Source organism: Amblyraja radiata, chromosome 28, assembly GCF_010909765.2.
Source record: "Amblyraja radiata isolate CabotCenter1 chromosome 28, sAmbRad1.1.pri, whole genome shotgun sequence".
Classification (NCBI taxonomy): Eukaryota; Metazoa; Chordata; class Chondrichthyes; order Rajiformes; family Rajidae; genus Amblyraja; species Amblyraja radiata.
Window position 1 is genome coordinate 2793546 of NC_045983.1, and position 17659 is coordinate 2811204.

The 17659-nt window shown below is 45.1% G+C and overlaps 1 protein-coding gene across 3 annotated transcripts in view; it reads right to left on the reverse strand.

Annotated features, from left to right (window-relative positions):
* Positions 1-17659, reverse strand: part of ncor1 (nuclear receptor corepressor 1) — a 180616-nt gene that overhangs the window by 108322 nt on the left and 54635 nt on the right. For all 3 annotated transcript variants that reach the window (XM_033045584.1, XM_033045581.1, XM_033045583.1), the window contains exons 8-13: positions 17206-17258; positions 11288-11354; positions 9415-9587; positions 3222-3327; positions 1706-1884; positions 897-951 (exon numbers count right to left, since the gene is read on the reverse strand). In XM_033045584.1, the coding sequence (XP_032901475.1) occupies positions 897-951; positions 1706-1884; positions 3222-3327; positions 9415-9587; positions 11288-11354; positions 17206-17258 (633 nt within the window). The remainder of the gene's footprint in view (positions 1-896; positions 952-1705; positions 1885-3221; positions 3328-9414; positions 9588-11287; positions 11355-17205; positions 17259-17659) is intronic.

Here is a 17659-nt window from a genome sequence, read left to right on the forward strand (position 1 = left end):
AACCCAAATTTATTTTCCCATCTAGGCCCAGAGTCTGCGCTGACCTGCGACCCCCACACAGTAACATTATCCTACACACACTAGGGACAATTTACAATTTTACCAAGCCAATTAACCTACAAACCTGAACATCTTTGGAGTGTGGGAGGAAGCTGGAGCAGCCGGAGAAAACCCATGCAGGTCACTGGGAGAACATACAAACTCCATACAGACTTCACCCGCAGTCAGGATCAAACCCGGGTCTCTGGCGCTGTAAGGCAGCACTGTACCGCTGCGCCATCGTGCCACCCTAACATTTCTTGACACATGCACAGATGATGCGGCTTTGTGTTCCAAAAAAACGCGATACAGACCGTTTTGCAGGAAGACAATCCTTACATAACATGGGGGTCAACTGTACCATTCAATGTTCCAGAATTTTTGTGCGAGCAAACTCGAACTGTTGTTTTTAGTATATCAGGGTGAAGATCAAAAATACTAGATGGTGCATTTTTGTTGATGCCAATTGTTCAAACTTTCTGTGTAAACTATGTTTCTGCACTAATCATAATTCTGCCATAAAGTCATGATCACATTTCCAGGCACCAAAAGGCCCAGAAGTGAATGAAATTGTGGTCTGCCCCGTTTACCTAACTTCACAGTGTCCCCCCACCCCCCCCCCTCCCCCCACCATGTTCTGAAGAGGAAATTTATACCATTATAAAATGTTTTTATAAACATGCGATATATATATATATATATATAAAATTTACATAAAGAATTATTCAGGGGGATTTAGTTCATTATCACAATAAGCAGTCTTAATGTATTCCAAGCAAATTAATCAAAGAGAGTAAATGGCAAAGAGTAGTTACCAGGTACTTTCCCAGAGCCAAATGTGCGAATAAGCTACTCACCTTCCGTTCAAGGTAAGATGCTATCAAACCAAAGTTTTTAGGGTGTTGAACAAATCTGTTGAAAGTAGAAATGCCTCATCAATAAATCAAATAATCAATTAATGAGCGGAAGCTTAACAAAAGCACTTGTTTTCCTTGTGAGCAAGCGTTAACAGAAAGCAGAATAAAATAATTCATTCATTTAATGTCACTATTGTATTGCATCAACAGTAAAGGTAGTCAAGTTATATTAAACCATGTGCAACATCAAAACTGATTGAAGCCAAAAGCAAAGCACTATCAACAATAACAACATTTAAAAGACACTTGGACATGTACAAGGATAGAAAGGTTCAGAGGGATATGGAGCCAAATGCGGGCAAATGGGACCAGCTAAGATGGGGCATCTTGGTCTGCATGGACGAGTGCGGCTGAAGGGCCTGTTTCGATGCTGCTTGATGCTAACTGCAAAGGCGTGCCTGGTTTGTTAATATATTTACAAAAGAGCCACAAGAGCTTCCCACAGTTGCAGTGAAGTCAATTTTCAGGGGATTTATATTGAGAATCAAACCGACTCTGAAACTTCCAGCTTTGCAAAGACAAGGTTTATCTGTGCATTTCCATACCCAAACAAGAGGAAACACAGAGCTGCAACATTGAGCGACTCTACGCCTGCTTGACTTGACCATCTACAAGTTCTTACATGGAAAGCTCCGATGTAGTACACGAGTCTGAAAGTGTGGGAACTCACGAGCAGATTGGGAAAGAAATCATGAATTAAAAAAACAAACAAATTTGTTCATCAATGAATGGCACAGAAATGTAATTACTTCTCTTTGAAGATTTCTTTCTCGTGCTCGGACCAGACGTTAATAAACTGTCTCTCCTTGTATACCCTCATGGGATCATCCATTACTCCATTCAGGTTCAAGAACTTTACCCGTTGCTGTTCCACGTCAAACATCATTGGAGGAATCACAGAAAGCTGTCTCATTTGCTTCTCATTGTTCTGCAAATAACAGTCCATTAGATTTAATTCACTGCAATAAAGAGTCCACAGCCTTCTCTTGATAGGTTAGTCAACTAGTTTTACATCCTTCGGACTGAAAAGTGATCCAGCGACTCTGCTTTGGCAGTCACTGCTGGCCTACTGCACTTCTCAGTACATGGTGATGGAGAGGAGAACAAACTAAAGAAAAACCTCAAACTGCCTGTTGCTCAACAGGATCTGAGAAGAACTCACTACTATTTGATTAGTAAAGGTGTCAAAGGTGATGAGAAGGTAGGAGAATGGGGTTGAGAGGGAAAGATTGATCAGCCATGATTGAATGACGGAGTAGATTTGATAGGCTGAATGGCCTCATTCTGCTCCTATGACTCATGAACTATCAACCTTCTGTCCTATCTCAGGTAGACAGACATTTCCGGCTAAATCACAAACTGCTTCATAACTGTACAACTTAACTTCAAAGCCATAGACATCAGTGTAATTTATATTTCCTCACACAAGTTTGGAATAGTGTGATTTTATATTATTTATTTACTCCTGGGGTGTGAACATTGATGGCGATACCAGAATTTATTTCCTGTTCCAAATGTCCCTAAACTAGTGGGGCAATAATCATTTTGGAGGGGAGTTGGCTGCCAACAAATGGGCACAGATTTCCTTCCCTAAATGTCAGTTAGGGACAGATATTCTCAACACTCCAGCAGTTTTATGGGCACCTTACACACCACTTTTTTTTAAATCCAGATTTTATTTACTGACTTGGATTTAAATTTCCCAGCTGTGTGATGGCATCTGAATTCCAGGTCAACAGTCCAGACCTCTGGAACCAGCCCACTAAAAGGGGGTCTAATTGGTCTTTGCATGGATTCTAGTTGAACTGCTTTCTGGCCAGTGGTTTTGCTAGCCATTGTCTGGTGATGAGGAATTGAGTCCAATTCAAACAATAGCTCTTTCGTTAGAATTCAGGGACAGGGGAACCCAAATGAGGCATCAGGATTTTATGAATCACCGCCGATAAAATGATCAAACAATAAACTCTGAATCAGATGAGATGTCCAGAGCAGAGGATCGGGAGTCTCAACCTATCTGGAATACCTTGGTCATTGACGGATTCCAAAGCCCAATAGCAGCATAAAAATCATTATTGGGCAAGTGGATGCAATAACTGAAGTGTGGAATCATAGTAATAGTAACAAAACCATTCTTGAGTTCCTGTCTCATGCCTCAGCAACAACAATACCATCAGTAAACAGCGGCCCATGTCAATTAATGAGGTAAATGCTGTACAAGGTGAGGTTGTCGGCTTGAGCGAACAATAATTTTGAGCAATATCTGACCTCCTGCTCAGAAAGTCCGTCGATGATCTCAGAAATCTCATGCTCACTCCTGGCTATAGTTGCTGGAAGCCCGGCTCCTCTTTGTCCAACCCTGGAAAGATTGTCACTGAAATTTTTAATCATTTCAAAACATGAAAAACAATACATGGTACATATGCACAATAGGAAGCATTCAAAAGAGAAATAGTTTGGGGCCAATATTTTCCCTTGAGGGCGAGCGTTAAGGCAACAAATACAGGGAACCCCGGATGTCGAGGGATATTGAGGGTCGGATAAGAGAAATAGTAACAACATGACAGGTGTAGAGACCTATGTGAGGGAGGGCCGTGAAGAGTATAAAATATGTAGAGAAGCATGCATAAAATCAATTGGGATAGCATAGAGGGGTCACAAAATATCACTGGTGGACAAGATTAAGGCAAATTAGAAGGCGTTTTCTAGCTATTTTAAGGACAAAATAAAAAAAGAGTAAAAGTCAGACAAGGGATAATTTATGCAGATACAGATAAGATACGAAATAAATACTTTTCATCAGTATTCAAAAAGGAAACTAGTTTGTAAATGGAGAAAAAGGCACAAAGGGAAATAGAGAATTTAGTGAAGGAGTTTGTGAAATTTGAAAGCAAATTGCTGAAGAAGGGTTTCGGGACGAAACGTTGCCTATTTCCTTCGCTCCATAGATGCTGCTGCACCCGCTGAGTTTCTCCAGCACTTTTGTCTACCTTGCCATAAATATAGACGGATTTAAATAAAGATGGACTTTAGCAAGGCATTTGACAGATCACATGGTATCCAAAATGAGTTAGTCAATTGGATAAAAACATTGGCTTGGTGGAGAGTTGTTGATCAGATTGGAGACCTGTGACCAGTGGTCTGCCACAGGGGGTTGGTGCTGGGTTCACTGTTGTTAGTCATCTATGTTAACGATATTGATAAGAATGTCGTTGGCATGGTTAATAACATTGTGGATAACACCAACATTGGTGATAGAGTGGAGTGAAAAGTTTTTTTTTAAATTACAACAAGATCAATTGGGAAAATGGGCCAAGGAATGGCAGATACAATTTAATTCAGACAGGTATAAGTTGTCGACACAAACGGCTGAAACATAGAAATTAGGTGCAGGAGTAGGCCATTCGGCCCTTCGAGCCTGCACCGCCATTCAATATGATCATGGCTGATCATCCAACTCAGTATCCCGTACCTGCCTTCTCTCCATACCCTCTGATCCCCTTAGCCACAAGGGCCACATCTAACTCCCTCTTAAATATAGCCAATGAACTGGCCTCGACTACCCTCTGTGGCAGAGAGTTCCAGAGATTCACCACTCTCTGTGTGAAAAAAGTTCTTCTCATCTCGGTTTTAAAGGATTTCCCCATTATCCTTAAGCTGTGACCCCTTGTCCTGGACTTCCCCAACATCGGGAGCAATCTTCCTGCATCTAGCCTGTCCAACCCCTTAAGAATTTTGTAAGTTTCTATAAGATCCCCTCTCAATCTCCTAAATTCTAGAGAGTATAAACCAAGTCTATCCAGTCTTTCTTCATAAGACAGTCCTGACATCCCAGGAATCAGTCTGGTGAACCTTCTCTGCACTCCCTCTATGGCAATAATGTCCTTCCTCAGATTTGGAGACCAAAACTGTACGCAATACTCCAGGCGTGGTCTCACCAAGACCCTGTACAACTGCAGTAGAACCTCCCTGCTCCTATACTCAAATCCTTTTGCTATGAAAGCTAACATACCATTCACTTTCTTCACTGCCTGCTGCACCTGCATGCCCACTTTCAATGACTGGTGTACCATGACACCCAGGTCTCGCTGCATCTCCCCTTTTCCTAGTCGGCCACCATTTAGATAATAGTCTGCTTTCCTGTTTTTGCCACCAAAATGGATAACCTCACATTTATCCACATTATACTGCATCTGCCAAGCATTTGCCCACTCACCCAGCCTATCCAAGTCACCTTGCAGTCTCCTAGCATCCTCCTCACAGCTAACACTGCCCCCCAGCTTAGTGTCATCCGCAAACTTGGCGATATTGCCTTCAATTCGCTCATCCAGATCATTAATATATATTGTAAATAGCTGGGGTCCCAGCACTGAGCCTTGCGGTACCCCACTAGTCACTGCCTGCCATTGTGAAAAGGACCCGTTTACTCCTACTCTTTGCTTCCTGTTTGCCAGCCAGTTCTCTATCCACATCAATACTGAACCCCCAATGCCGTGTGCTTTAAGTTTGTATACTAATCACTTATGTGGGACCTTGTCGAAAGCCTTCTGGAAGTCCAGATACACCACATCCACTGGTTCTCCCCTATCCACGCTACTAGTTACATCCTCGAAAAATTCTATAAGATTCATCAGACATGATTTACCTTTTGTAAATCCATGCTGACCTTGTCCAATGATTTCACCACTTTCCAAATGTGCTGCTATCCCATCTTTAATAACTGACTCTAGCAGTTTCCCCACTACCGATGTTAGACTAACTGGTCTGTAATTCCCCGTTTTCTCTCTCCCTCCCTTCTTAAAAAGTGGGGTTACGTTTGCTACCCGCCAATCCTCAGGAACTACTCCAGAATCTAGAGTTTTGAAAGATTATTACTAATGCATCCACTATTTCTGGAGCTACTTCCTTTAGTAATCTTAAGTGGCTGAAGATGCTGGAATCTTGTGTAGATCACAAGGGCTGGAGTAACTCAGCGGGTCAAGCAGCATCTTTTGAGGACAGGGATAGGTTAATGGTCAGTCTTTATCTCAGGGTAAGGGAGTTTAAAACTAGAGTTTATACCAGGTGGTAGCAGCGTGGATGTTTTTTTTGGAGCAGAGCTTAGGAAGCATTTTTCTATGGCTAACCGTGGCAGGGCCAAGGAAGCGTCTCTGTTTAGCTAATGGTGAGGCATATCAGGCAATAAGAGGGCAAGGTATGGCGGAGCAAACATTATGAATGAATGAATGAATGAATACTTTATTGTCATGTGACAAGTCACAGTGAAATTCTTTGCTTGCATACCCAAGGAATGTAATAGTCACCCATATAGGCCGCTTACAAAGTTACAAATTACCCCGGCGCAAGATCCCCTTTGTTCTCCCCTCCCCCACACGGCAGTCCCCCCACGCCGGGTCCTCCATTGTTCATTGATCTTCCCCCTCCCCCACGGCGGTCCCCCCATGCCGGCGCCTGTGATCGTGATCGAGTTCCAAGTGTTGCGTTTGAGAAATAAGTGATGAGGCTTGGGCTCAAGAGGCTTGGGCTCAAGGGGCTTTGGTAAGCATGCTAAGCAGTGGTGAGGTAAGGTGTGGTAAAGTCTCTTCAACTTTCCTTTATTGCCTTAGTGCAGTCAGGATGACAGTTATGGGAGTGGCATGCTCCTCTTGCAGGCTGTGGGCGATTCGGTCCCTGGTGACTACACCTGAGGGATATGTGTCCAGCTGCAGCTCCTGTTTGACCACAGGAAGAAACTGAAACTGGAGCTGGACACACTTTGGATTATCCGGGATGCCGTGAGCATCATAGATAGATAGGAGTGATAGCGAGGTGGTCACACGCAGAGTATAGGCAAAGAGTGGCTGCGTGACTACGCGATGGGTAATGGGAGTAGACCGCTGGATTTCTTCTGGAGTATGAACAATCTATACTAAAGGTATGGGTTCCATCTGAACTGAACAGGGACCAATATGCTTGTGGGCAGGTTTGTAAGTGCTACCCAGGAGGGTTTAAGCTAGATTGGCAGAAGGACAGGATCCATAGTAGTAGTGAAGTTGTGGAACAGGTTGGAAGTTGATTTAAAGATCAGTGACTGCAAATTCAGTAGAGATGTTCCCCGGAGATGTTGCCTAACCTGCTGAGTTACTCCAAACAGGAGCACTGCAAGGAGCGAGAGAGGGCTAGATTCAATTGCATTAATTTCAATGCAAGAATCCTACACACGAAAACAGGCCCTTCTGCCCAATTTGCTCATGCCGACCAAGATGCCCTGTTTGGTTCATATCCCTCTAAACCTTTCCTATCCATGCATCTGTCCAAATGTCTATGACCTACCATGGAGAGAGGACAACGGTTGACCTTCTCTTGGGAAATAGGGCTAGGCAAGTGACTACAGTGTCAGCAGGGGAGTACTTTGGGACCAGTGGCCAAAGTTCTACTAGTTTTAAAATAGTTATGGAAAAGGACAAACCTGATCCACAATTCAAAGTTCTAAATTAGGGAAAGGCAAACAGTTTAACAGTATTAGATCAGAGCTTGTAAAATTTGATTAGAGTAAGTTGTTTGTGGGCAAAGGGAGGTCCAGCAACTGGGAGGCCTGAAAGTGACAGAACAAGTGAACAAGGTTGTGAACCAGACATTTGGTACATTGGCTTTCGGCACTTAGAGGTTGGGACAAGATAAGTTGGTGTGGCAGTACTTGGAGTATTGTCTTCAGTTTTGGCCACCTAGTCATAGCAAATATGCCATTAAGCTGGAAAGAGAAGATTTTAGAGGATTCTTGGCAGGGTTTGAGACTAAATTATAGGGAGAGGCTAGGCATGCTAAGACTTTATTCCTTAGAACATAAAGACTGAGGGGTGATCTTATTGACGTTCAGATTAGTTTAGAGATACATCGCAAAACAATGGGCCACCGTGCCCATGCCAACCAGCGATCCCTGTACACTAGGACTATCCTACCTCACACTAGGGATGATTTACAATTCTTACCGAAGCCAGTTAACCTACAAACTTCTATGCTTTTGGGGTGCGGGAGGAAACTGGATCTCCTAGAGAAAACCCATGTGACGGGGTGAACGTACAAATTCGATACAGACAGCACCCATGGTCAGGATTGAACCCAGGTGCCTGCTGATGTAAGGCAGTAACTCTATCGCTGCGCCACCATGCCACCAGGAGGAGTATAATCGGTTGACGGCACAGTCTTTTTTTTATCAGGGTCAGGGAATCAAGAATTGGTTTATGGTGAAAACGGAAAGATTTAATAGGGACCTGGGGATCCACTTTTTCACACAGAGTGTAGTGGGTATATGGAATGTGGTGCCAGAGGAGGCAGGTACTAAAACAATATTTAAAAGACAATTGGATAAGTACATGACAGGAGAGGTTTAGAGGGATGTGGGCTGGGCACAGGCATTCAGATTGAGTGGAGATGGGCATTTTGGTTAGCATGGACGAGTTGGGCCGAAGGGCCTGTTTCCCTGCTGTATAACTCCCACTATATGAGAAGATGCTTGATGCTTTGGCGGAGCTAAAGGTGGATAAAGCCACAGGGTCATTGAGATTTATCACAGGTTGGGAGGCAAGGGAAAATGTCGCTGGGGTTCTGGCTGACAATTTTAAATCTTCGCTAGACACAGTGAGGTACCAGATGACTGGAGGGCAACAAGTGCAGTCTGCTTTTACAGGCAGTACAGAAAGGAATTGCTTGGTGACGACAGATCTGTGAGCAGTACAGACATTGTCAGAACTGTCTAGATGAGCATGAATGACACATGCATTGACAGCTATGGGCCAAGTGCTAGATGCTGGGATTAGTACAGATGGGTGCACACTGTGAGGTACCAGATGACTGGAGGGCAACAGTCATGATCAGCAGGGATGTGGTAGGCCAAATGGCCTGTTTCTATGATGGATGATTATGTGACTATATTAATTAATTTCTCAAACATATTTTAGTGTTGCAGCAGTTACAATGCAGGCAACAAAATCAGAACTACTCTTACACAGCTGTCTTAGTTTAGAGATAAAGCATTTAGGCCCTTCAGCCCACCGAGTCAATGCCGACCACTGATCACACATACACTGATCACACATCCCACTTTCGCATCCTGCACACTAGAGGCAATTTACAGAAGCCAATTGATCTGCAAACCTTTGGGATGTGGGAGGAAAGCGGAGCACCCGGAGCAAACCCATGCGGTCACAGGAAAAACGCACAAACTCCACACAGACAGCATCCGAGGTCAGGATTAAACCTGGGTCTCCTGCGCTGTGAGGCGGCGGCTCTACCTCGGTGCCACTCTGCCACCCGTAACCCATTCAAATTTGTCTCCCCACCAATCAGTTGGACGTTCCTACACCCACGGAAGACTCGTTTTATTTAGCATTTGGTTTAAAGATTGGTGAGAAAGTGTGTGTTATTTAAATGTTTCAATTTGTAAGAGTTTAAGTAATGAATGGAATTTGGTTTTAACAAATACCTTTGAAAACGTTCCTGTTGTTCCCGCTGCTTGCGAATTTCTGGAAACTGTTTCTCATAATATTCCCTAGTCTTGCCCTCCTTGGCCTTCCGTCGAGGGTTATTTTCTATCCTGTCAACCTTTTTTTCCCACACCTCCATGAGCTGGTCGTAGCGCTGACAGATCTTTTGCTCCTGTAAAACATTCAGCATGTTAAGGGATTTAAGAAATATTATATGTGTCGGGAAACAAGACGTATGGATATAAAGATAGACGCAAAATGCTGGAGTTACTCAGTGGAACAGGCAGAATCTCTAGATAGAAGGTGACGTTTCGGGTCTCGTCCTCCTGTATATCGGCGACTCCAAGCGCAGGCTCGGCGATCGTTTCGTTGAACACATCCCGTCAGTCCACTTTAACCTACCTGATCGCCCGGTTGCTCAGCACTTTAACTCCCCCTTGCATTCCCAATCTGACCTTTCTGTCCTGGGCCTCCTCCATTGTCAGAGTGAGGTCCAGCGCAAATTGGAGGAACAGCACACCATATTTCGCTCGGGTAGTTTACACACCAACGGTAAGAACACTGACTTCTCTAACTTCAAAGAACCCAGCTTTCCCTCTCTCCATCCCCTTCCCCCTTCCCCGTTCTCCCACCAGTTGTTCTATCTCCAACTACATTCTATCTCTGTCCTGCCCACTCCCCTGACATCAGTCTGAAGAAGGGTCTCGACCCGAAATGTAACACATTCCTTCTCTCCAGAGATGCTGCTTGTCCCGCTGAGTTACTCCAGCATTTTGTGTCTATCAAAGTTCATACTGCTGGGGTGTAAGCTACCCAAGCAAAATATGAGGTGTTGGGGGTTGTTACTGCAATTTGCTCTGCGCCTCACTATGACAATGGAGGAGTCCAGGACAGAAAGGTCAGTATGGGAATGGGAGGGGGAGTTAAAGTGTTTGGCAACCGGGAGATCAGGTAGGTTTAGGCGGACTGCGCGGAGCTGTTCAGTCTAACGATTGCCGAGCCTGCGCTTGGTCTCACCGATATATAGGAGTCCAAACCTGGAACACCAGTTACAGTAGATGAGGTTGGAGGAGGTGCAAGTGAACCTCTGCCTCACCTGAAAAGACTGTCGGGGTCCTTGGACGGAGTCGAGGGGGGAGGTATAGGGACAGGTGTTGCATCTCCTGCTGATGCAGGGGAAGCTACCTGGAGAGGGGGTGGTTTGGGTGGGAAGGGACGAGTTGACCAGGGAGTTGCGGAGGGAACAGTCTCTGTGGAAAGGGGAGGTGATGGGAAGATGTGGCTCGTGGTGGGATCCCGTTGGAGGTGCCGAAAATGTTGGAGGATTATGTGCTGTATGTGATGGCTGATAGGGTGAAAGGTGAGGATTAGGGGGACTCTGTCCCTGTTGCGAGTGGGGGAGGGGGAGCAAGAGCGGAGCTGTGAGATATTGAGGAGACCCAAGTGAGGGCCTTATCTACGATGGAAGAGGGGAACCCCTGTTCCCTAAAGAATGAGGACATCTGGGATGTCCTGGTATGGAACACCTGATCTTGGGTGCAGATGCGGCGTAGACGGGAGGAATTACGAGTAGGGGATAGAGTCTTTAAAGGAAGCAGTGTGGGAAGAAGTGTAGTCTAGATAGCTGTGGGAGTCAGTAAGTTTATAATAAATGTTAATCGATAATCTATCTCGTGTGATGGAGACGGTGAGATCAAGAAACGGTAGGGAAATGTCGGAGATGGTCCAAGTAGATTTGAGTGCAGGATGGAAATTAGTAGTAAAGTTAATGAAGTCAGTGAGTTCTGCACGGATGCAGGAGGTAGCACGGGTGCAGTCGTCAAATCTCACCATCTACATTTGAATATAGAAAAGTTACGTAGTAGAACATACCCTCTGTTTACGAGCATGGTTCCTCCGTTTGAAGAAAAGGATCAGTTTTTTCCGCATTACTTGGTTTCTGCAAGATACAAGTTGTAAATCCGGGATTACCGTATTTCCCAGCAATGAAGACGCTATTTTTTACCCAAAAATAAGGCATGAAAATTTACCTGCCTCTTGGAGGCCGAAGGTTAGGTCGTTAGCCAAGAAAGATAGACTTGGCTATCCCTCCGTACAGCAACATCAAGAACGATGTTGCTGTACTGAGGGACAGCCAAGTCTATCCCTCATTACTGGCAGCTGATGGGAAGCGGCTGTAAAAGGACATCACCGCTGAGGGGCGGGAGGGGGGAAGAGTTCCTTTCGCAACGCGTGGGGAGTCTGGCCAGGGTCAGCATAGCCTGGGCTGCGCTAAGTAGTAAACTTACTTGGCTGGGCCGCCAGGTGTAAAGTTGCGGGGAGAGCAAAAGCGTTGAGAAGGAGGGGGTCGGGGATCATGCCAGCAACTCATTCACTCACCACTGCCACAGCGCTCTGGACGTGGAGCTACCGCATTGTGGCCGGGGAGGGAAGTAGCTCGGGTGGCTGCGGACCAGGACCGGACAGCGGAACCGGCCACCACCTCGGCGCCTTCTGCTGGCCGCCCGCCAACCAGCCATGGTGTCCTTCGGCACAGGCGCAACCGGTGGAGGTGGTGGTTGGCGGGTCGCTAATGGGCCGAAGGCTGGCTGCTCTGTCCCGGGCTCCCTCTCTCTCCCCCCGTTCTGTGATCTCCCTGAGCCAGGAAGTCCCCATCCCTCAGACCTGAACCGCACAGCGCATTGTGGGACAGGCGAAGATGGAGGCTCCCCGGTCCTCATTGCCTCCATGAAGGAGTTTCACATCTTCCTTTCTACTGACTAAACCAAACCCTTCATCTTGTCCCGCCAGCCTTTTTTCAAAATTTAGCAACTCAAAAACTTTGACGCAGGTGTGTCTTCATTGCCGGAAAATACAGTAATCTCAGTGGAGTGACTGCTCTTAAATAGTTGGGCTGTTAAAATCTTGGGAGGGAAAAAAGCGTAAACGGCTGTTTGGACAATGTAAGGGAAATAGATTTTCCTGTGGATTCCACAATTTAGTGCTCGATGAATTTTTTGCACTAATCAATGAACAAAAATAATAAATATAACACAATTTTGGCATGAATTATTGCACATGTTGTACAACCAGCATCCAAAAACAAGGCGTTGCTCTTTCCAAATTACAAGTAATAATTACCAGCTAGAAAAACTTGGAAATTCATTTGAGCTCACTGATTATCAGTGTATGTTTGAGGTTCAGACCCACAGCCAAATTATGTGGACTGTACAGCCCTAGTTATAGCATGATTATAGTCTTGTCATTTTTTGTATTTGAATGTGGTTTGTTCCCAGTGTGATACAAGGACTGAAACTCTGAGGCTGCCTTCGAGAATTTGTTTGATTTTTTTGTTCTAAACAATTTCTTTTCTGTTCAGTATCTATTTGAATCACAATTAATATTACTATCATCAGTGCCAGCCAACACAACAATGGACAATATATACTGTTTGAGCAGATTTTGTCTAACCTTGCCCAGAGCAGCAACCCAGTCCTTCTGCATGCTCTGCTCTCACACTATTACTCTCAATGCAGACACCACCTGTAACTTTCCTTGGCTCATGCTCCCTCCTCACTACTAACCCAGCCACCAGCAGGCCGAGACCCCCCCCCCCCCCTCATGCTAGAGCTTGAGCTCCACGACGCGGCGGGCCCGACTGCCAGCTGCGGGAGCCAAGATCGCCCCGACAATGAATGAATGAATGAATGAATCTTTTTATTGTCATTGCACATGGTACAACGAAATTTAAAAGTCAATCCCACGGTGCGATTCACAAGAGCAATTTTAAATATATAAGAAAAGGTAAAAATATATACATATAAAAAGAAATTACAGATAAATAACAATAGCAGCTGAGGTAGAACCATTCAGTTGAATGTGAGTGTTATTTCTTATTTTGCATTGTTAAGTTCACGTATGGCTATGGGGCAGAAGCTGTCTCTGAGTCTGTTTGTGCGAGTTTTGAAAGACCTGTACCGTCTGCCAGAGGGCAGCGGGTGGAACAGATTGTGTCCAGGGTGGGAAGGGTCCTTCAGGATGTTGGTTGCCCTGCCAAGGCAGCGAGAGCTGAAGATGCCCTTCAGGGAGGGCAGTGGGCAGCCAGTGATTTTTTGTGCGGTGTAATGGAAGGTTCGAGGGCAAAGAAGGGAAGAGACTGAACTTTTTTTCGCCTTCCATCATAGTGAGGAATGTGGAGGATGTTTATGTTAAAATTTATTTTGTGTGTTTGGTTACATTTTATTGGTATGACTGTATGACAAGTCAAATTCCTTCTATGTTGCAAAACATACTTGGTTAATAAAGTATGATTATGATTACGATGAAGCAGATACACTTGTGACATTTAAAAAACTTTTGGATAGGCATATGTATTTGCAGGGATTGGAGGGATATGGGTTATGCGCAAGTAGATAAGTAATGGTTTGGCCATCATGTTGAGTACATTGTGGGGTGAAGGGGCTGCTCTTGTGCTGTACTATGCTATGTTCTGTCTGTCAATCAATCAATCCCCCCCTCATCTGTATCCACCCATCACTCGTCAGGTTTTGTCCCAGCCCCACCTCTCTTTCAGTCAGTCTGAAGAAAGGTCCCGTTCCCAAAACTATGCCTATTCATGTTCTCTAAACTTGCTGCCTGACCTGCTGTTACTCCAGCACTTTGTGTCTTTTTTTGTTAACCAGCACCTGCAGTTACTTGTGTCTTCAATCCCAACATTGGTTAAGTGGTCTGCATATTCTCCAGACAAACCTTCATAGACTGGACTCATAAATGCAACACTGGGACACATGGCCTCATCATTCTTTGCAGCTGTGCTGACATTTAACACCACCTCCCAGCAATGCCTTTGCACCTTGCAAATATGTATTGATAAGGATCGATGGTGTACACTGCGCCATTTCCTTTAAACCAAAAAAATCAAAGATAAGATCAGCCTTTATTCTATGTGGGCCGAAGGCTTGGTTTCTGCACAGATCCAACAAAGCCTGAGTTACAGAACATTTATGACATGGGAAGCCATCCCCTCCATTTTTGTTCATGCTGGTTTAGAAGGGCCTCCTAACTAATCTCACCAATGAGCACTTGATCCATGGTCCTTTATGCCTTTTAAATTACTTAAATGTGATCAACAACTAAGCAATCAAGTGCTGCTGGAAGGTCATCAACTCGGTGAAAGACGCTCTTTGGTCTGCCCGAGCGTTGTTCACCACCCAGCGCAGCGAGATGTCCGTCAGAGAATGTTGCCGACTGGCCCGCTGCAGACTGCAGGAGTACGTGCTGAGGGACGCACTGAAGCTCGGTGCAGCCAATGCCAAGGTTCGGTGGGGGAGGACCACAGTCTAGGGTCCTTCCGCTGCTGGACATGGGGGGCAGGGTGTGGTGGAGACGCCCCTCAAAATACGGGAAGAGATCCCACGCCAGTAGGCCACATGAGTGGCAAGGGTGGGGGATAAATTTGCAAAATTTGAGCAATGTATGTAGACTGTATTGAATAATTTGTATAGCCTCCGAAAATGTCGGATGAATTTGTTGCACGGGGCTCATGTATTGTATAAATTTTGAAATTAAAATTTTGAAATTAAAAAAAAAATCTAAGCAATTAACATCATCATCACACCTTGCCAGAGCTGGCACCATCAATCTAGCAGTACACCTCCTAACTACTATATTCACCTCTTCATAATGAGGGTATTGTCCCCTCCGCTTTCAAAACTGCTGCTGTCACACCAATCTTAAAGAAACCTGGTCTTGATCCCTCCTCTCTCATTAACTACCGCCCAATCTCAAACCTCCCCTTTCTTTCAAAAACCCTGGAGCGTATCGTTGCGTCGCAACTTCATTCCCACCTCCTTGCGTATAACCTACTTGAACCCCTCCAATCTGGCATTCGCCCCCTCCATAGCACAGAAACTGCTCTCCTCAAAGTCCTCAACGACCTCCTCACCTCTGCTGACACTGGTTCCCTCAACATCCTCATCCTCCTCGACCTGAGCGCAGCCTTCGATACAGTGAACCACAACATCCTGCTCACCAGACTCAAAGACCTCGGCATTGAAGGCTCTGCACTCAGCTGGCTCCGTTCCTACCTTTCCAACAGATCCCACTTCATCTCTCTCCACAACCACACCTCTGCTACAGCCACAGTCACTCAAGGCGTTCCACAAGGCTCCGTACTCGGCCCCCTCCTCTTCATCATCTACATCCTCCCCCTTGGTCAGATACTCCGCCACTTCAACCTGGACTTCCACTGTTACGCCGGTGACACCCAGATCTACCTCGGCACCAAATCCCCCCACAACCCCCCCTCCCATATCAACTCCTGTTTGTCAGCTATAAAAACCTGGATGCAACATAACTTCCTCAAACTCAACAGCGATAAGACAGAATTCCTCCTCATAGGCTTTAAGCCACACTCAGCAAAATCAATAACCCCACTCTCACCATCGACGGCACCACTGTCTCCCCATCTCCCAAGGCCCGCAACCTTGGCGTGATCTTTGATTCCACCCTCTCCCTTGAGCCTCACATCCGCCACGTCATTAAAACCTTCTTCTTTCATCTCCGCAACATCGCCAAACTCAGACCCTCTCTCACACCTCCCGCTGCTGAAAGACTCATCCATGCCTTCATCTCCTCCCGACTGGACTATTGCAACTCACTTCTCCTTGGCATCAGCTCCACCTACATCAACCGACTTCAACTGGTCCAGAACGCAGCCGCCCGACTCATCACCCACACCAAATCCTGGCATCACATCACTCCAGTCCTCAAACAACTTCACTGGCTTCCCATCTCCCACCGGATCACCTACAAAATCCTGATCCTCACCTACAAAGCCCTCCACCATCTGGCCCCCCCATATCTCACTGACCTCCTCTCCCCCTACCAACCCTCACGGTCCCTCAGATCCACATCTGCCGGTCTCCTCTCCATCCACAAGTCCAACCTCCGCAGTTTTGGGGACAGAGCCTTCTCCAGGGCAGCTCCCAGGCTCTGGAACTCCCTCCCCCAACTGATCCGCAATTCCGTGTCCCTCACCATCTTCCAGTCCCGCCTCAAGACCCATCTCTTCACCTCTGCCTATCCTTAGCCCCACGTCCCCCTCCCTTTTCATCTGTGCATTAATTGCCTCATATTGTGTTTTGAATTGTATTCTGTCTTTACTTTGTGTACTAGTCATGTCTCTACTATTTATTTCATTCCCCTTACATGTTTTTCCTCTACCTGCTAAATTTTTGTAAGATGTCCTTGAGACTCTTGAAAGGCGCCCATAAATAAAATTTATTATTATTATTATTATTATTGAAACATTTCAAATAGATAGACACAACTGCAGATGCTGGTTTACAGAATTCTGCTTCTGGAATTATGAACGTTATGCCTTCTTTACCATTCCATCATCAAGATGCACATCTTGAGGCTATACCTATCTCACCTATAAGTCTTATTTCTCGAATTTTCATTTTGTTTTTCAAATGGGTATAAAGATGAAGCCACCTTGTGCCCTGGCCTTTTACAAACAAGCACAGGCATACCCCATGATATGTTCCAATACAAGTATCACTGGGGAAAGCTAGCCATTCAATTTAGTTTATTTTAAATGGATGAATTTTGTTACATTATACAAACCAATGAAAGTACTGGGAACTGACAGTCAAGCACCATCTCATGAATTAGTCTGGAATAATGGTGTATTAACAGCTACTTATAATGTAATTAACAGTACCACCTACTCAGGGAAACAGCTCTCCATACACATCATCTCACCCATTTGAGATGATTAAGCACTGTGATTACTTGATATCACTTACGTTTTGATGTTTTCATGATAAATCTTCGTATCAGATGGCTGGTTATACAGTGGCTGAAAGGGGAAAAACCAAGTAATATCAGAAGTACATCATTGAATGTTTAAAATCAAATGTATTACAATTCCAGAATAATAATCAGGAAAGCTCAAGACTGTTCCACTCACCAAAGAGAGCAACATTCATTTGAGAAACTCCCTGAGCAGTCCATGAAACTGTGTCAAAAATTCAATTTTGTTTAATTAATTGAACTTAGAAATACAGTGCGGAAACAGGCCCTTCGGCACACCGAGTCCACGCCGACCAGCAATCCCTGTACACTAACTCTATCCTACACATTAATGACAATTTACAATCATAAATGAAGACAATTAACCTACAAACCTGTCCGTTTTTGGAGTGTGGGAGGAAACCGGAGCACCCGGGGAAAACCATCAGAGTGATTTGTGTCATTAAT